Raw genomic sequence first — 21,156 nt, forward strand, 5'->3', positions numbered from 1 at the left:
TGTCTTATACGACGGTCGAGATACGGTGGAGCGGTAACCATGGCTTGGTCACAGCGGAGCATGGTAGGGATGATGCTAACTCAAGACCATGTTTGCCTCTTGTTGAGATGTTAGGAGCTAAATTACACCGATGTGAAAATAACAACATCCTAAGTGCATGAGATTCATGTCATACGAGGAAAATTAATACACAATTTTATTTTTAAGTATTTATTTTTATAATTCAAACTTTGATATATGAAATAGTAAAAGAATTATTTTATTTTTTTTTCTTATATCGTTAATTTTACTAATAAAAATACCGTAGCATATGGTAACTTTGTCTTACCTCAATTTATCACTCGTAAATATAATTGTTAATATGAGAAAAAAATATATGATTAAATATTTCACAAGTAACTTTATCGTTTTATCGAGATTTATTCTATCGACTTATTCTCCTCATCGGTAAACTAAACAAAACCTTCTTTTGACTCTTCCACGGGATTGAAGCGGCAACCTTCTCCTTCCATTCTCTCTCTCTCTCTCTCTCTCTAACATCAATGTCCGCTAGTTCTTGGTCTGACCTGTTCAGTAATATACACTTCTTAATATTAAGACAAGTCTAAGATGATGATTAGTTCTATCTTTGATTAAGTAAAACCATCGTGTCCTTAGACATTATCAGCAGAAAAACACTCTTTTTCGCTCCTTGTTTCCTTCAACTTAATCCTTCATTATTTGCATGTGACGCCACGTAAAACATATTTTATGGACTGATGGAATCGATGAGAGATGCGACAATTAATGTTTTACGACCTCATTCCTTCGTATATTTTGTAGAGATGAAGAATTACTCCTCGCTTGTCGTCTCTTTCTAAAGCATTTGATCGGCCATTATAGATGGAAAAGGTCTTCGACTAGTGATGAAACTTTCCAAAAGCCATACATCCACTTAGGCAAAAAAAGAGAGGTAAAGAGATCGCATTGGAGCAATCATTGTTAGCTCTTCGACATCATGACACAAACAATACTATTCAACACAATTTATGCCTCCTGCTTGCTTCGTCAATCCACCACCACATAGCAACAACCTTAGTCTGTCTTCTATAATACCTTACAGCCACCCAACAATAATAATAGGATATGATAGATTCCAAAGCCATGATCAGCTGTATAAAAAAGACAATGCATGATGAAGGAGAGAGAAGCGGAAGAAGCCAACGCAACATACTTGCAAGAAAGACCCACACCCAACCAGTTCAAGGTTCAAGTTAGAAGAAGCTCTTGAAGTTCAACACAAACTTGAGATCGCCATCCAATAAAGAGCTAAGTCAATTTTGCATGGGAATAATGGCATCTGAATCAAATAAGGTCTTAGTCAAAGAAGTTAGGCTTAGATGGACATATTCAAATATGTGCATCAGATGAAAGGATCAAGAGAATAATCTCACATCGCGTATAACTCTAACATGAAAACTTAAGATCTTGGATTGAATTGATGTCCAACCTGATATATATATCCTAACTTTAACCAATTTGATTCATATTAATTGTTATTTGATTTCTTATATTAAAATGAAAAAGGAGAAAAGGAACCTTATATTTTATTAATATCAATTGTGTATACATCATGTCTACTAATTGTAGTAGACATCATTGTGAGCGATTTGAATGATGCTAGAATTTTCACAATAAACTCGTGGAATGAGACTCGTAAATCTTAAAGCAACTAATACAACCAAAGTGATTCATGACAAACGTAGAGGGTGAACTCATTAGAGAGGTTCTCTAACCGGAGGAAGAGGAGCTGCACCACGACCACCACGATGATCTCGAGCGCTCATCGTGAGTAGTTGATCCCTTTTATATAATAACTTTGACATCTAACATGATACAATAGCTTAATAGATAAATTTTGATCCGAATAAGGGTGAGCCGCGCTCTTACTAGTAGATGCTAGATGGACATGATAATCAAGTTATGGTTTGATTGAATGAGGACGAAGGACACTCTAACAAATAGATATAGATAGATGAGTAGACCGCTATAGCATTAGAAAAGAGCATTAACATTGAGAAGTTTAACTTGGATTCATCATTATTTAATTTTAATTTATATAAAAATCACTTACTTGCTCCAAAATAAATAAATTTTAAAAATATAATATACTTTGTATATATTTTAATATTATCTATAATATGATATTTAGAAAAAATATTTATATGAAATTATTTATGTAATTTTTTTTTACACCGCATCTCCATCTTATCCCCGTCTAATTTTTGGAAATTTCTCATCTAGTATTTTCCTATCAGAATAAGTATGTATATGATGAAACCGAATCACGAGGGACCCAAATTCAAATGATCACTTAGAAACCCTAAAAATTAGGGTGGAAGGTTTCTAAAAGGTAGAAAAATATAAGAAAGAAAACGAAAACTATTCCATTCATCCATGACCACAAGGTGCGTAGCGAGTCAAACTAGATTGACCCAAATCACGCTATCCAAGAGCGATAAATAATGAAGAACAACATTAATCTTATGCAAGTTTTTCTACTCCTTTAGGATCCACATCTGACCCTTTCTTTTGCTGAGTCCATCGCACTGAATTGGTGTGCCAAAGACGACCTAATCTAACCTAACCTAACCTAACCCAACCATGTCACGCAAGTTTTCTAGTCAATTCATGGATGGCTGGCCAGTCTCGATTTGGTACACCAAAGGCAATAAGAGAGTGGGGCCCAGCCGAGCAAACCAATCACGTGGTGGGTGGCGTTGTTGGCACGTCTCCATCTTCTCGATTTAGTTTTGGATATATTTATTTCTTATAAATACAAAAAAAAAATTATGGAATGAGATCTGCAAATATATTTTAGATGTAAATTCGATACGTTCATTTCGACAAACAAAATTTTCGTTTTCATTTTCCAAATCTCAAAATCGAAAATAAAAAATGCTTTAATATTTTTAAGATTAAATAAATTCTTTTTGTGCTATTGTGCTAAGAAGGATCTCTTTCATGCTCACCAGCTATCATCATCGCTCGTCAGCACGTAGAAGAGGAGATGGCACTGTTTTCTTTCGTTCCATCGCACGCCACATTAACATCCTCTTTTTGGTAGATGAAGTGATCACATTTCTCGGGACGGGTATCGAAGAGTAAGTGTTCGTTCGTTGCTTCCCATCAATCGACCTTTCTTCTTCTTCTTCTTCTTCTTACTGTTGCAGCAGCAGAATCACGGATGGTTGCAAGATGAGTTGGGGAGGAAATATCCAAGAACGAAGGTGGGTGGCGGGTCTCCTTCGACATCATGTCGCAGGTAAGAGGGGATGCAGACATGGCATTCCTCACCGACAGCGGTGCGTTGGTTGACAACACCCAACGCGGAGTTGACGTGCTCCGTGTCAATACTCGTAGCTGTAAGTGTCCGTCACGCCGTCAGCTCGCGACTTAAATCATGACCTAATAGTGATATCATTATATTCGACTGCCAATTTAAACCTCCGTACGTGTGATTCAATCACTAGATTTCATTATCAATCGGAAACTCCACGTCTAGCATTTGGTCAAATATTAAATAATCATCAAAACTTAGACATATGATTTTGAGTGTCAATCAAAACTCAAAATTCGATATTTAACATTCAATCAAATAAATGAGAGTTAAGATCAATTTTAATCCCCGTGATTTTGATCATTTACTATTTAAGTTCTTATAATTTACTCGTATCTAAAATAACCTTCTACGTTTACGACGTAATGATTCAACTCTCACTCACTTTCGCTTCTGGTCTAGCTCTTCTTCGATAAGATAGATCTTAACTTTTTTTTAAATTTAAATTACACGTGTCATTATATTAATAATTTATTATGAATCAACATACCACGTAAACAGACTTTAATGCCTGTTAACCTAAATTTGACGTAAAAAACTTATATATTATATTTTTAAAAATATTAAGATTATTTTAGACACAAATAAATTATAAAAATTTAAGTAATTCACGATAAAAATCATAAGGGTTAAAATGAACATTAATCAAATAAATAATTAGTTAAGTTTCGATATGTCGACCAATTAAATCATAATCAACTAATTAAAGCTTGACATGTGAAATCGTTAGATTTAACTACCAATCAAAACTCAACATTTAGCATACAGTCAAACCATAAACAATCAACAAGATGATGATGTGATATTCCAACCTGAGGCTTCTAAAGGGAAGGTCTCCTCGACGTGCGATATCACACACACGTTAAATGCATTCATCTATGAACGTATCGAACTCTCTACGTTAGATTTAGAACATCAAAGAGACATAATTTTGTAGGATCTTTCGAGAGAAATTTTCTCATGAAAAAAAAGGTGATCGGTTTAGGGGATTATTAAATTTGGTGGCATGATATATTTTGGAAGAATAAATAAGATCCGATTAAGATATTGACGATCATTCTTAACACTAACAATCCTACCATCAAACAAGAGTCGAAGATGCATTCATTGGTAAGGTATATATAAGATAAGTGTGTCGAATTCATCATCATTATAAGCTATATCACAAATGTGGAGAATACCTTAGTTTTTAAAGGTTCTAAACATTACAATTGGAAACAGAAAGCTCAGCCTGAATGATACGAAGCTTCTGCCTGTCTGACAGTAAATGAAATGTATTCTCCATATTGTTTTCTGAAGGAAGCAGGAAACATACACCAAGAATGGGCTCAATCACCTCTTTCCTCTCAATCTCAATCGACATGAAACTCCTCTTTCTCTTCTGAGATTGACAATCAAACATGAGCTTATCTTTAAAGCTAATATAGACAATATTTACTCATTTAAAATCTTTTCGACTATGGGAATGAGATAAAACAATCTACACGTCAATTGGATCAGTGGATAGCTTGTCCGAGGACGACGTTTTTAGGCATTATAATGTAAATGATAGGTAGATGATTTGGACTATTTTATATACATTCATGCATGCATACCGACACATATATTTATGTGTGTGTGTGATGCACGTTTAGATAGGATAAGACTGACACAACAGCCAGTCGCGGCATGCCACCAACCTCATCTCCACTGCTCTCTTCACGTCCACAGTCATTGAATCCAAAGAGCCTTCGTGTGGCTCCCAAGAAGATAAAGCAGCAAAAGAGATAAAGGCGCCGACATGATTTAAATGCTTAGCTTTTTGTCTGAGGGAATCAGTTGCGAGTCCTAACAAATGATTCGACTCTTAATCGCAGTCATGGAATGCATGCATTCTAGTGTTTAAAATGAAGCTAATAGTAGTGTAATATCAACTCAAGTCTTCCTATAAATTTAATATGAGATTAAATATTTTTATTAAAAATAAAAATATTTATAAATAATATAATATTATATTATTTAATTAGGTAATATATATTATAAATATAATTAAATTCTTATTATGATTATCGATCGTGAAAGTGAGGATTAGGGTTTTCGAAAAAGAATATTTTTATCGCAAAAGATTTTAATCTCTGTCATTAAATTTTACTTTTCAATTATATCCTTTAAAAATTAGATATTTCTCTTATATATCTCAAAAAATTATACTTTTACTCTTCAGAAATTAAAAAAATTTTGAGTTAGAAATTAAAAATTTATGCTGATTAACGTTGATAATTATTGTGACTAATAGAAAGAACGTTCTGGTATGATTCTTTAGAAGATGCTCTTCATGCGAGGGATTCTCATAATTATTTATTCTAAACCCTTTGTTTCTGCTTGTAAAAAGGATACAACCTATTAAGGATGAACCAACCCAATAAGTCATCGAGAGATTATAAATATTTTCTTATTTTTTTTAATTCCTAATTCATCGCTCTTATCAATTCTATGAAAAATAGGAAGAACGGAGAAATGAGTTTAGCTTTTCTTTCATGTTGGCATCACTATAGCTTTCAAAATTTTGATCTTTCATTAATTGATTTTAATTTTCTGACATTAAAGTTTTTCACATAATAGTATATTATGGTTTTTATATTTATAATTAAATGTTATGATAGATTTTGATTGTTCTACATATAGAGAGGGTTTGTAATTAATCAAGGTTCACTTCTAAGTATATCTCAGGTTGGAGATTAGGGGATTAGGCCAAAACCTTATAAAAATTACATCGAGAGCATATCCAATAAAATTTAAGTATATCTCAGGTTTGATGATTAAATTAGTAAGAACCCAAGTGACTTATAGAGTAATGACTTGTCAAATTGATTCTATGGAGTTGAGTCAACGTCCTCATTTGCATCATGCTATTAGACCTATAGGGTCGGAACATATGACGTGTCGACTCGATAGTGCCATCTGGCACGTAGACGACCATCTATATGTTATATCTATAAGCAACAAAAATGTAATTCAATCATTAAAACAAAATTTTCAGCAAAATCACATCTAAAGGGGAAGAAAGGTTGTTTTAATACATAAATGTTATTTTTTTAATATTGTTCTTACAATCTAATCTATCAAAAATATATACTTGCTAGTTAGTGTAGTTTTGAGGCTATCATTAGGGATCATTCATAATGTGAAGCTCATTGATTGATGTAGGAAACACGTCATGACGTTGTCAAATATTGTGAAGCTCATTGATTTCTAGCACAATTTTCGTGTTGCCTTCTTCACCGATGATTGTGACTTAGGATCAACGAGTCTAAGCCACTCGTCAAGTGTCGTGTTGCATCATTTTCCCTCCACATATGCTATATTCCATCATTATCATTCATTCTCTCTCTCTCTCTCTCTCTCTCTCTATATATATATATATATATATATATATATATATATATAGGGAAAAGGATGACGTATTATTGCGTGTCACCAACTTTACGACTTTGTTTATAGATTCTACGACTTGATGTGGGACCAACTTAAAAGAGCACCAAGTCATTCTCCACCGCCATGTCTATAAAGTCGAATTAGAGAAATACTTGATAGATTCACATATAAAAGAGCACCAAGAAAATAAAGGATGTGACTGCAACCATCACATCAACAAAACATCTAAAACAATATCTTACCATCGATCAAAGTTACATATTGAATATTATAAATACAAAGCATGAACAAGCAATCCTCTTAAATTTGATGATAGTTACATATTAGATTTGATTATCAACACACGACTAAACAATAGTTTGCTGAACTTGTGATAATTTTTTACTATTCAAAATCATTCAATGCTTTTGTTCGAGATATCAAAATTTATTCATCACTCATTTTAGTTATTAGTTAGTGATAGAAAATATATAGTCAATCAGTTTTCACCAATTGTGCAAATATCATATAAGATCCATGAAAAGAAAATACTCAAATAATATGTTATCTGCTTGCCCACGTAGATACGAGTCAATGGGGCAGTTCGAGATGACAATTATAAACTATCTCCCTTAAAGAATATTCATAATAATATATGAAAATTCATTCTCAACTCCAAATAAGGGGGTTGAAAATCAATAACATAAGCATAGAAAAATTGCTCTCGAGACTAAACGTCAAAGAGATCAGCTTGGGAAGCCTCTTTCGATTTTATTCTCCGTGCGAGTAACATATCGGGAAGAGATACTTTCCACATCGAATGATTCTATACATATAAATCAGGGCCACGTTAGATTAACAAGGACGTCAACAATATTTTTTCATAACAAATTAACTTTTTACTTTACATGTCCTTTGAGACGGGTTACAAACGAGTCTCACGACTTAGATTAAATATATTATATTTGGTCATAATTTTCACGAGCTTTCGTCCCTACAAAATTTGAAGTCTGGAGATAAACTTGAACATCTTGCACGAGTAAATGGACCAGACTAAGTCAACTCTATCACATTGAATTGATAATTTTGATTTAACAAGCAAATGAGATTTATGTCTCGGCAAACGAATTAATTAGAGTTCAACATCAATCGTAGACCCAATCCACCATGAATCGAACTCGACTTGACCCAATCACCCGGTGGTCGAATAAGATGTTCTCCACGAACAATTATCCATGAGGAACAAAATGGTTAGCACATCTTCAACGTTGCCATATAATATCATATCATGCAAAGAAGCAAATGACCGATTCCACCAATTCATTTAACGATGCATGAGAGTCAACGACTAAGAACTAATGTTGAGACTTCATCTGTTGCGTAGATTATAAGGAGCTATTACTACTTTCCATAAAGTAATGCTTTGTTTCCTCTTTATTTTGTTTCCATTTCGGATCCAATGGTGGGGGATAAATAATAACTACTTTTATTTGGAGAAAAATACTCGTTCAAATAGATTTTTTTGGGATCATAAATTGATTAATTTGTTGTCAACGTGTTATGGTCCACAATCAACATAATGCCATTTTCGCAAATCAATTTATTGTCACAAATGTTTTATCAAAACACAAAACTTTGTTTTGTTAATTACAAAATAAAAAAAATTATCATATCTTCTTTTAAACACACTCACGAATAAAATATTATTCTCAACTAATTTTCTCACCAACTTATGCTAATAATAATATATATATTATTCTCAACTTATGTTCATAGTAGAATGATGTTCCGATTCTATCTTTAGATGCACGAAGGATATATGATTCGTCTTAAGACAATGATTTACGTTTTTAAAACCCTTGTAATATATATTATTAATTCATTTATATATTATTCAATTAAAATACTTAATTAGAATGTATTATAATAATTTTATTATTGTTCCAACAAGAAAGATGTACAAAGTATATTTTTGAATATCCAAAAGAAGCACAACCAAACTCCTTCACACCACCGATTTCTACTATAACAATAACAATATATACATATATATTATAGAGGATTTCATACAAAATCTTTGATGCTAAAATACAAATTCATAATCCAATGTGCAAGTGACAAAATATACGTTTGCAAGATAATAATTTACGAGGAAAAGAAATGTTGTAGTAGGTTGATATGGGGGAGGCAACGAGTTTGGGTTCATCCACAAATGCATGTCATGATAAGTTTCCAAGCCGACAAAGGTGAGGCAAATCCACATGATTTCAATGAGTGTCACGTTATGGTGGGATCTTTTGGAAAGCTCGTCCACTGCTTGACTTCACCTTTGTCTTTGTCTCTACCCAACACAACAAAACTGTGGTTTGGTAGGGCTTCTTTTTTTTTGGTTTCTCAAGAAAAATTAGGAGAATGTCTATGATATCAAATTTATTTGGAAGAATATGAATGAATGTTGGGTGCGTGTCGTTTCCTATGTGAATCAAACGTTTCATTATGTACGAAATGTTTTTATATATCAATGATGATCTAATGATCAAATTAATTTTAATCATCAATCCAACACAATCCGATTTGATATGCTTTCCATGTAATAAATTAATATTATATCGTTATTGACATCAGCACGAAGACTAATTATCTATCTTGAATGAGTTCTTTTACTCCTTAACTAACGTTATTGACAAAAGGTTTATAAAGCTTTGGTTCTTTTACTCCTTAAGTAACGTGTAATTAAATATTTTTAACGATGGCCCCGGAATCAATGGCTCATGACTCTCATTCTAGCTTTAAAATATTAGGAAAAAAAAATCATTGATGTCTCTATCAGCATGATGTGGCCTTGATCTGCATGTGAGGAGTCTTCTAGGATAGAGCATGATTTCTCCATACTCATTATCTATACAAAGACCAAGATCGAAGGTAGCTTCGCGAATTGATCCTTCTGATATTTAAATTAGTATCAAAATCTCTATCTCTAACCTAGAGTTCATGATACATTTTCATACTAACCCTGAGGAGAAAGAACATCTCCGAGCTATCCCTGGACTTTTGAGAATATTCTTACGAATATTTTACATGAGAGATAGTTTGTAACCGATCCGAGTTGCCCTCTTAACTTTCAAAAATATTCCTACAAATATACCATAAAGAAAATAGTTTGTAACCTACCCGAACTACCACTTGAAATTTTAAAAATATTTTTACAAATATTTCATAAAGGAGCCAGCTTGATAACTAGGTAATTGACTTGAGTTGTCTTTTGGACTCCTATCTATGATGGCAAGAAGATGTTAGCCTTCTGTGATGTTGAAGTGACACTAGTTGATTTTATTTTTGCTATCAGAATCTAAGACTAAGTAAGTTTACTAAGAAATTATTTCTTATTGATATTCGAGTTTGATGCATAGATTATGCTAATCAACATCAATGATGCTAGATGATTTAAAATCTCATCCCATAATATTTTTTATACATAAAATATAAATGAAAGATGTTAACTAATTTAATCCATAGAAAAATTTTAATATTAAATCTCATTTTTCATCTTTTATCTTTTGATGAAAACAGAAACAAGATTTGACTTGACTAATAAGGATTCAAAGTGTGTTGTAGATGATCGTGTGAGACATGTCTTACACATTGGCTTCCACAATTGTTGTGTTCATATATACAACACTTTGAATGATGGAGTCAACAACACGCACACGTCAATGCCATAACGCGTCTCACCCATCATCACGTATGATTTGGATGGACATCTCACACGCAAATCGATCGAGACCAACCCGCCAAGAAAAGAGAAGCTTCCAGCAACACCTACACAACACTATTTTGCGTGAATCTTAAAGCGTCGATCCTTCTAACTTTCCGTATTTCCCAAAAAAAAAAATGTATGCATTATTAAATCTAAAGAGTATATAAAAACAACTATACATTATTTATCGAGTCCATATACATCATCAATACATAGTACATGATGAAATAGAAAAAGAACATTATTTATCGAGTATCCAAGGTTTAAATATTAGAACGAAATAGAAAAAGACGAGAGAGGAAGAGGAAGAGGAAAAAGAAAAATGCTGGAAGAAAAGAGAAAGCGTATCCAAAATTGACGATAATGGATGATTATAATCAACTCATGGGATCTTTATATATAATTAATTAATTATTTTAACAAATTAGATTGACTCGATCGTTCATGAATATATTCATTTAAAGAAAATACATACTACTTATTTCATGCTAATGCTAATGCTAATGCCAATGCCAATGGCAATGGGATCGAAATCATATTGTATTTAGATAATCTAAATTTATAGGAACCATATTATTTTTTTTAAAAAAATATATTTTTAATATCAAATCACTTTTCAACTCTTATTCGACCTTTGTTACTTAATTATTAGGAAGACTTTGTGATTTTAGTTTTAAAAAAATAAAAACCACTATCAAACCAACTCCCAAAAAAAGTCAAGTATAAAATAAAATACAATGGTTTGAGTTTCTTGTGACTATATATATATATATCCATGCTTTTGTTGGTGCACATAAAATTAGTATGATCGTATGCATGTCGTATACTTATACATCTACAGCTGTATCCATGGCATCATTATGTGTCAAGCTTAATTAAATTATTTCTCCTAACAAAGTCAAACTCCACATTCTTCGAAGCCTTCATAAAAATAATTGCAATCCCGCACGTTATGCCGCGTATTCTGTGCACGCATCTTCATGCAGAAACCGAATCTTCAAAACACGATTCGAATTGATCCACCGTCCATTTACCCCTTAATTGTATGCATAAATAATTCCTTAAACCTTGGAAGGGACATATACGTAATAATGGACAGTATACGGTGGCAGTTTCGGCATTGGGCGTAAAAAGAGCGACGTCTATAAATTGGTTGAGAAGTCTCGTAGAAATTACACAGCGAGGCGACAGCAGAGAGAGAGCCAATCCGAGATTCGTCCTTCCCCCTCCTCTTCCTCTTCCCACCCCCCCCCCCCCCCCCCCCAGCCCCCGCGCCGCCTGCTCTCGGTGGTTCGATCTGTTAGATGTTGAGGTGATAGCGGTGTCGGATTCGGAGAGTTCTTGGTCGGGCAGGTGGGAACTCTTCTGCTGCAGCCGTAAAGGTTTGTGTATTAAGCTGATGATCGATTCCTCATGTGGTTGTTGCTTTGCGTTAAATCTGATGATTTCGCGGCGAAAGGATTGGATTTTTTTCGTGGGGTGTTGGCTTAAAGATGTCGCCTTTTTGGTTTTCCTCTCTGTTTTGGTTGGATTTTGTTGCTGATTTAAGTTCAGTTATTGGATTCTATTTTTTCCCCTCAAAAGGTGTCTTTTTCTTTCTATTATCATAATTTTTTTTGATCGGGTTTTGTTTATATCTGTTTTCTTTTGATTGTTTCCCTGTAATATTGGATATGAGATCGTCTGATGAGACTTCTTGCAGAAGGTTTGTTTGGGTTATGTGGAAATCGGCATATATATTGTTGATCTAAGAGCTGGGAAATATACCAGAAATCACAATTGTGGTGATAAAGACGAGTAAAAAGGATCCCGAAATATTGTCCTTCGAGAACATAAGAACCAAAACAAAACTGGACCCGAAAGACAAAATCCCCTGTGAGTTGGTACAGACAACGATAACAGTATCGTGGAATTGTTTCCTAGAAATCATGATCTTAATTCTCTGTTTCTCCTTCTCTGTCATCTGGCATGAGCCCATACTTTCTAATCATTGATATTGTCAATATTGGTACAGTATTATTAAGAGAGAATTTCTTGGTGCTCCTGTCTTTCCAGTTGCTCCATTACAGAAGATTGATTGCATCTCTTAAAATTTCCAGGAAAAGGTTGGCCCTGCCTTTCCTCTAGTCTCACATCGATTTAGCTTCACCGTTCTAGATTGATTTAGATTTCAGACAGTAGAGAAAAAGGGTGAGAGATCGGTTGCTTTTTGTTAAAGATGATGCATTTAGAGCGACTAGTCCGAAGCAAGCCGTCCCTTGTTAAAATTATGTCATTGATTTCTGACAAAATAAGTGCCTTCACCTTCAGAAAAATTGTTTTTTCTACAGGTGAGGAATGGATGTTTTCTACAATTTCACCGCTGAAAAGGGAAAATATGGTCAGCCTTTTAAGGACCTCTCTTGCATCAAATTTCATCTCCTACTCACCATTAATAGGAATATCATCATTGGCATTCTCATGGCTCCATCCATTTAATACATATACCAGAGGAACCCTTTTTATAGCTGATATTCTAAGCTGACATGTTTTCTTTCGCACATTCCTCCCTTAACCTCTTGCACCTTGAGTATCTAACATCTCATAAATACTACGCTTCTGCCCATATATCACTTTCTTCATTTTGTTGATTTTCTATCGAGAAGTTACAATTTATGAGTGAAGTATTATTATATGAGAATTCTCCATACTATCTTATAAAGAACTCGATCCTTAAGATCAAATTTCTGAGCATGTGGAATCATTGCTGATAATTCCGTTGCGATAGTTGCTTAGGGTAATGGGATAACAAGATGTTATTATTTTGATTTATCTCCTGCTGCTGATACTTGTTACTTTCTGTCAAGGAGCTTAAATCGCCAATGTCCAGTTTGAAGTTTTGTTTTAACTTCTACCAGTCTGATTTATAGCATCATATTACTTGTTGCTTTGTGATGCATGTCGGTATGATTTAATCTTGGTTGACTATCATATGAAAATAGACCTTTATGTAGGAACAATATAACTAGTTTTTGCTTGCTTTCTTGAACTTTTTTTGTGAAAATTTCTTTTTGTTTTTGTTTGTAATGTTTTTTACCTTGCTAATCAAACTAATTGCTTTTATTGTGTATACTCGCATATATTCTTTTTAGTTAAGACAGATTCTTTTCCTTTCCAGTCAATCAAGAAAGACATAGCTGGGAATGCTGAAAGATGTGCCTGGGTAGTGAGGCCATATTTTTGGAGTTAAATGGACCTGTAGCTCCAGCTGAGAAAAAACAGCATTTCAGTATTAAGTATTTCTTTGGAGGTAAGCTCCCAGAGAGACAAACCCAGGGCAGACAGAGGGGATCTGCAAAAACAATTTCACAAGGTGACCTTGGTGGAGACGGTTGAAGTCTTTTGCTCCCCTTTCTAGACTCCTACCTTGTGAAAATCGAGAGAGCATAGCGTTTAGTTTGTTTCACAGGTTACATAGGCAAACATGGAGAGCAGAGGGATTGTTGTGATGCAAAAGTATGAATTAGGAAGGTTACTAGGGAAAGGAACTTTTGCAAAGGTTTATTATGCTAGGAATATCAGAAATGGCCAAAGTGTTGCTATAAAAATGATTGACAAGGAGAAAGTAATCAAGGTTGGTCTCATGGAGCAGGTGAAACGTGAAATATCCGTGATGAGATTGGTTAGACATCCAAATGTAGTGCGGCTCTTCGAGGTCATGGCGAGTAGGACCAAGATTTACTTTGTCATGGAGTACATAAAAGGTGGTGAGCTATTCAACAAGGTCACGAAAGGAAAAGTGCCAGAGGATGAAGCTAGAAAATACTTTCAACAGCTGATTAGCGCTGTCGACTACTGCCACAGCAGAGGTGTTTACCACCGTGATCTGAAACCTGAGAACCTTCTGTTGGATGAAAATGACAATTTAAAGGTATCAGATTTTGGTCTAAGTGCCCTCGTTGACTCCAAAAGGCAAGACACCATACTGCACACTACTTGTGGAACTCCAGCTTATGTTGCTCCTGAGGTGATCAGCCGAATTGGATATGATGGTGCAAAAGCTGATATCTGGTCCTGCGGGGTGATTCTTTTTGTGCTTATGGCTGGTTACTACCCTTTTCATGATTCAAATCTGATGGAGATGTACAAAAAGGTCGTAAAAGGTGAATTTAAATGCCCCAGTTGGTTCTCTTCCGGCGCTAAAAAGTTCATCTCAAAGATGCTAGACCCAGATCCAAGTAACAGGATTTCCATTGCAAAAATCAGGGAAAACAAATGGTTCAAGAAAGGGCTTGATGATAAGAAAGTAAAAATCGAAGAAGAACCAAAAGAAAATGTCCCTTTGGATGCAGCTGAAGTTTTCAACTCCTCAGCAAGCAGCACTGCTGAGGAAAGGCAAGATTCAATGAAGATCACGAACTTGAATGCTTTTGATATCATTTCTTTTTCAGCAGGATTTGATCTCTCGGGTCTATTTGCGGACAGCAGCCAAAAGAAAGAAACTTGGTTCACTTCTATGAAGTCTGCATCAGTCATTATTTCCAAGCTAGAAGATATGGCCAAACATCTGAAGTTAAAAGTGAAGAAGAAAGATGACGGGGTTCTAAAATTGGAGGCTCTAGGAGAGGGGAGGAATGGTCTCCTAGCCATTGATGCTGAGATCTTTGAGGTTTCCCCGTTGTTCTATTTGGTGGAACTGAAAAAGTTAAATGGCGATAACCTGGAATATCAGAAGCTGTTGAACGAAGGCATCAGGCCAACTCTTGTCGACATTGTTTGGGCATGGCAGGGCGATCAGCAGTACCATCAGGAGTAGCAATCTTGAAACTCTAAGACAGGCTAGATAATTTGGTTGGAGATTCAGCAAGTTAAGTTTGCATCATTTGTTGTGTTGTTTTCTCTTTTGAGCTACTTTGTTAATTATCGTGGATCGATTGGTGCTTTTACAAACGTAAGACGGTAATGCAGTCTTTGTGAACTGCCAGTTTTTGGCTTACAAGTTTTGTAATTGAGTGATGCTTTCTACTATCTAGAAGAGATTAAATTCTGGTAATTCTCATTTATGTCCTGACTGCATGATTTTATAGTTTATTTAATCCCATCGAAAAGGTTCGATAAGATTGATTGTGTTTGCAAAAACCAATTATATATTCATGTGTTCTGTTTGAGAAGAATCTTAAACTATAAATGCTGTGGGGAAGAAGTAGCTCATTGTTTTTTTTTCTTACCTGCAAATGATCTTTGAATGCAAAGCTGCAGAAAAAGGTTCAACTGCTGCTTTTGTTTTTGGTCATCTTGTTTCTTAATTGTTCTCAACACTTCAGTTCAAGACAAGGTTGTCACTGTTCCATTGGCTTTCTACCCATATCTAACAGGAGAGTAGAGGTCGAGTGTTGTCAAAGAATCTCCAAATCGAAACCTCTAAATTGGTTTTGTAGCCATTTAGGTCCCAAGAATTAAATTCCAACTTTGTTTTGGTACAACTCACCATTCACTTGTCATAAAACATAGAACAAAACCTTCTGATTGCAATAAGATTTATGCAATCCGGTTCAAATTCGGCTTTCATTAAAGGTGTCAAAACCTTCTAAACCTATATGAGGATATATGTGGGATAAGAAGCAGCTCACCAAGATGCAGTTGACAACATCTATAAAATGCCAAATTATCTTGTGTAGATTAGACTTATTCAAATCAAAGATTGTAGGATAAGAAAGATTAATTATTATGGAATGAACATATAAAATGAAGATCTATAAATGCATCACTTAAACAAAGTGTATTAATTTGGTAAATTCCTTTTATCAGCTATAAAATAAGATTGATGTTCCTTACTAAGATTGGTGACACTGTCCTCGTTGGAGCTCACTGACAGGCAAAAGAAAAATCCACATATGTGAACCCACATTAGTTCAGATGCTTGTGGTGGTGTGTCTTGCCTGTGAAGTTTCAAAGAGAGAGGAAGCTGACATTATATATTCCAATTCAAATCACAGTTAGAAAGGATGCAATAGAGATCAGTGCAGAGGCTAATAATTTCAAATAATTCTCAATTTGGTATATAAAGTTGGGCATTGGATCAGGTATATCATGACAGTTTCTAGCAAATGACACGAAATAAGCAATTGTCTGTGATGACTGAAAAAAACTGCAAAATATTTATCGAAATGCTATACAGCATTCTTCATTAAATCTGTATCAGAAAAATTAAAATACAACAGGAACTTTTAGAAACTTTTCAAGCCACAGCATACTTGATTATGATTCTGTACATGCTCAAATAACTGTTGATACAATTCAGCACTGCTAGTTTATTAGTTCTTTTGCACTGGCAGACCTGCCATCCACCAATCCTTAGCTTAAATGAAAAAGTACTGCATTGGATGATGTTCAGCTTGTGTTCAGATCCAGTAATATGATAATAGAAATTCTCAACCATGGGAGACATCCAGCAGACGCTTGGAATATATGCTGTGAAGAGAAGTTTGTCGATGATTAGTATTCAACAATGAACATTGAACATTGTTTTTGCCTTGCATTACATAGATTCTGGTCACAGCTAAAGACTGATGGGGGAATCGGTCAGATCAATAATGTCCATATGGACTGAAGTCTTCTTATGCTTATTACTGCAGCAGCTAATTAAGCAGCTGGGTGGTGACAAGAGATCTATTACATTACTCTCGGGTGAAAAGGGCAGGCTATCAGGGGAAGCCTTTTTATTGGAACTACTTGGAGTAGATTGTTGCCTGAAGCTCTCCAAATTATTTTGTTTAAGAAAATCAAATGGGTCTTCACTGCATAACAGTTGAGTTCTGTCCGGGGAAGTTCTGCTGCATTCTTGACCTGGTCCAGGGGATTCAATAAGAAAGTAAGATTTTGTTGTCTCCATTGGCTTCCTACTACCACCAAAATCGCTAAAATCTTTTCCCAATAGATTCGCAACTCCCACTTTGTCAACGGACTCCGCTGTGGCTTTGGGGGAACCTATGGAACAAGGTGAATCCGTTAGCTCCATTGACTGTCTAAAATTGTCATGTTTCAAAGCACCAAGGCCATGCCTGGCTGTCCTTTGTACATGAGTGGCATCAACCTCCACATCATCAACCAATATGGCCAATGATGTCGAAAGTGAATCTTCATTATCTAAAGCCTTGCCCATAAGATTCGCAACTCCCGCTCCATCATCAATGGACTCTTCTGAGGCCTTTGGTGAATCTATCATGCAAGGTGAATCTGTTAGCTCCATGGACTGTCTAAAGTCATCATGTTTCCAAGTACCAAAACGATGCCTGGTTGTCCTTTCCTCATGAATGACATCTGTCTCCACATGGTTAATCGATACAGCCAAAGATGTAGACAATGAATCTTCCTCAAGATTGTCTTCATCATTTTCTTCATTGTCGTCTAGTATTAGACCTTTGACATAGCAGGGAAGTTCATCCATGGTGCCAAAAATAGTTTTCATTTGCTTTGGCAATTTTGGGCAACCAGCAGTATGCTTCATGTATTTTGTTGAGAAGAAATTGACAGTGAGATTCAAGCTGATAACAATGAGGAAAGAAAATTTATTTTATTGATTCGAATTGAAAAAAGTGGAATAATTAAGCTTGCTACAAATTGGCAAACTTACTTCTCCCAAGCTGGAAGTGACAACATGGTATAAGCGATTTTGATCTTATTTGCAATGCCAGAGAGCGACTTAAAACTTGAAGCAGCTTTTCTAACAGCTAGAGATTCTTTTGGGTGCTGCCAAGCCCATTCAAACTGCATTTATGTAGTTTACCAAGTATTAAAGCCATGTACCTGATATTAATAACTAAAATTTCTTTTAGAAGATACCAAGGTGGCATAAATCAAGATAAAACTTACAAGCAACTAGCACAAGAGACAAAACACATATGTTCCGACATGAAGCAATTATTGATGCAATCATATTTTATATGGTGCCTAGTCAGATTTCAGGAAGTATAATACAGACAACTGACAGAAAATATGTGTTTCTCTTGAGAATAACGATAATCATCTCATTCATAGTCCACACTCCATAGCTTTATCTGACTAACCAACAACTTACGATTCTAACCACTTAAAATTATAAGCAGATTCACAGGAGAAGAGGCAAAAAAAGTTACTGGTAGGAAACACCAGGAATGACCTGAGAAAACGAACAGGATACCAATATTTTTATGCAAATCCATCTAGTACCCAATCAAGTTGCTCTCTTCTTGTATGTGGAACTATTTTGAACTATTTTATTCAGCTTCAACATTTTTCTTCCCACCATGATGTTTATCCTAAAGAAACTTTTCACCTAGTGATGGTCTTCCAAATCCTCTTATATGCATTCCCCAATATTCCTTCAGATCTAAGACGATATATTAACAACTTGAAACTTCATTCAGCCATAGTTGCATAGTCACTTGATCAAAATAACCAAACAAACTGTTGAGGGTAGTTTGGATCAGTATTTTAAAAAAGCGCTCATGCAAGGCAAGGCAAGTCCTAAGCACCTCACAACACCTCGGGGCCAGGCGTTTCAGTGAAGCACCGCTCAAGTGCATGCCCGAGTCAAATCAGGTCGACTTCGAGCCAGGGTTCGACTAGGTAAGTTAATTGGTTCAATCAAACCAACTAATACTGTGAATTTCTTTGTGGCCAGGTAAATTCTCACCTGAAAAAAGGAGGTGGTTAGGGTGGTAAATGTTATACGACAGCTTAAGTCTGAGATGAACCAAGTTAATTAGTCAACTTAGAACAACCAAGACCTAACTTAGAGCTTGAAGGATGGCGATGATAGACGTGAAGGGACGAACATGTTCAGCTCCGACCATAAAATTAGATGCCCCATGGTGAGCAGATCTCATCGGAGTATTTACAATTTTAGGTGGCATCAACATAGTAGTCCATAACCTAACCTTTCATTGTCTATCTGGTGTTAGTAGCCCTACAGACATAAAAAAATTAGACGATTGAAGATGCTAAGCTGTATACTATAACCAAGTATACAAAGAACGATAAGAACCTGGAGAGCAGAAACATTTGAAGGGAAGCCATAGATGCAAAGAACCATCTCCCACGGGCGTCCATGTTTCGTCCTCCATGCTCCACACCTTATCTCACCGTTGTGCTGCCTGATTCTCCGTCGAGGATTGACCGTAAACCTGAATTTTGATTTAATCCAAACCAAAAAGAAATCCATCATGACCCTGGCATCCAACTACATCAACAAAATCAAGAAAAAGGCGTTTCTTTGAAGCAACGAAGAACAGTGAATACGATCAGGTCAAGAAAATGCGCAAAATCGTTCACTATAAGTACAGATCAACACAAAACCTGGAAAAGAAGGCCCAAAATCAAAATTTTTGGGGGGTCTGTTCCTGAACATACCGATAGACAACACGATCCAAGAACAGTAATAGAAGAAGAAAGGATCGGGGTACCCGATGTAGGTACGGCTTTTGTGACGAGGGCTCAGAGAAACAAGCAAGTAGCAAGCAAAGAAGCCCTTTCCTTCCTCCCGAGCCTCCTCCTCCTCCGATGTCGTCTTCTCGACCGCACTCGCCACGGATCGCGTCGCAAATCGTCCCTTTCCCGGTCCCATCACCTTCCCTATCCTTTTGGGCGCTTCGCTCCGGTTAGGCTGACATTAATGTGGGCGATGTGACCGTTGAGGGGGGCCGTAAAATAATGGCCGGCGCGTGCTTTGCACGTGGAGATACATGATCTGTGATGTTTTAAAACGGACGGTTCTGATTAAGTGGGTTAACATGGCATCGGCTCATGTGACGTAGTAGTTAATATTTTAATTCTTAGAAGAGGTCCCAAAGAAAAGAAAAAAGAAAATAAAATTAAACTTTTATTTGAATAAAAAAAGTATTTTATTCTATTCTTTTTGAAAGAATAACTTTAGTTATCTACATCCTGATGATTAAAATGTTAATTGCATAATTAAAAAGTATGAACATAAAATTCCAGTGTTATCCTAATGGTTAGATAGATTACATATAGAATAAAAGAATTATATTATATTCTACACTAATTTGTTCTGATTAATTATGATAGTCAAATTTGAAGATACTTTCACTTACCTCAAATGTCAAATTAGGTCCACTGGATACTTTATTATAGAATGATATGTCAAAGCTCCACAAAGGTCTTTCTTCTTCATGCAAAGATCCACAAAGGTTTTATAAGCTGAATTATTCCAAGGATGACAGATCTTTCGTCTTCATGCAAAGACAACTGATACAGGTGATGGATGAAGGATTCTTTTATGAACAATAATACATCTGAGGGTGTTTGGTTGATGCAGCTTACATCATTTGCAACTTGTCAAGAATCACAATCACTTCTTTTGCAATGAAACAGACCTTAGATGACAATGGCAAGAACAAAGCATACAAAAATTATGCCTGTATTTCTACATGTTTGGTTGGCCAATCATAGACAATCACTGAATAGTATTTGTATCAAAGGGGACTATGACTGCATCTGTTACCACCATCTAATATACACAAGTTACAGAAGAAGCAAATACAATGTAACCTTCATTTACAGGCTATTATGTTCTACTTGCATTTGCAAACATGACGGATCGATAGAGCGATGCACAGGCAATCAGACACCATAAAACTAGTCAAACTAC

At 35.3% G+C, this 21,156-nt stretch overlaps 2 protein-coding genes across 4 annotated transcripts; one reads left to right on the forward strand and one right to left on the reverse strand.

Moving 5' to 3' along the window:
* The first annotated feature begins 11,774 nt into the window (after positions 1-11,774).
* LOC103992522 (CBL-interacting protein kinase 18) lies at positions 11,775-15,561 on the forward strand. Of its 2 annotated transcripts, none has more exons than XM_009412250.3 (2): positions 11,775-11,911; positions 13,687-15,561. In XM_009412250.3, exon 2 carries the CDS (start codon positions 13,993-13,995, stop codon positions 15,322-15,324), a length of 1,332 nt encoding a protein of 443 aa, XP_009410525.2. In that variant the 5' UTR covers positions 11,775-11,911; positions 13,687-13,992; the 3' UTR covers positions 15,325-15,561. The 2 variants fall into 2 exon arrangements, with proteins under 2 accessions (XP_009410525.2, XP_009410526.2); XM_009412251.3 differs by having other exon boundaries at positions 11,788-11,882.
* A 1,086-nt stretch (positions 15,562-16,647) lies between these two features.
* LOC135617742 (uncharacterized) lies at positions 16,648-20,178 on the reverse strand. 2 transcript variants are annotated; one of them, XM_065118290.1, is made up of 4 exons: positions 19,952-20,178; positions 19,534-19,672; positions 18,142-18,275; positions 16,648-18,052 (listed from the first exon to the last, which is right to left on the reverse strand). In XM_065118290.1, the coding sequence occupies exons 1-4, from the start codon at positions 20,110-20,112 to the stop codon at positions 17,068-17,070; spliced, it is 1,419 nt and encodes a 472-aa protein (XP_064974362.1). In that variant the 5' UTR covers positions 20,113-20,178; the 3' UTR covers positions 16,648-17,067. The 2 variants fall into 2 exon arrangements, with proteins under 2 accessions (XP_064974362.1, XP_064974363.1); XM_065118291.1 differs by having other exon boundaries at positions 19,534-19,728; positions 19,845-20,093.
* Between the last annotated feature and the right edge of the window lie 978 nt (positions 20,179-21,156).

The sequence above is a fragment of the Musa acuminata genome, chromosome BXJ2-7 (genome assembly GCF_036884655.1).
Source record: "Musa acuminata AAA Group cultivar baxijiao chromosome BXJ2-7, Cavendish_Baxijiao_AAA, whole genome shotgun sequence".
Classification (NCBI taxonomy): domain Eukaryota; kingdom Viridiplantae; phylum Streptophyta; class Magnoliopsida; order Zingiberales; family Musaceae; genus Musa; species Musa acuminata.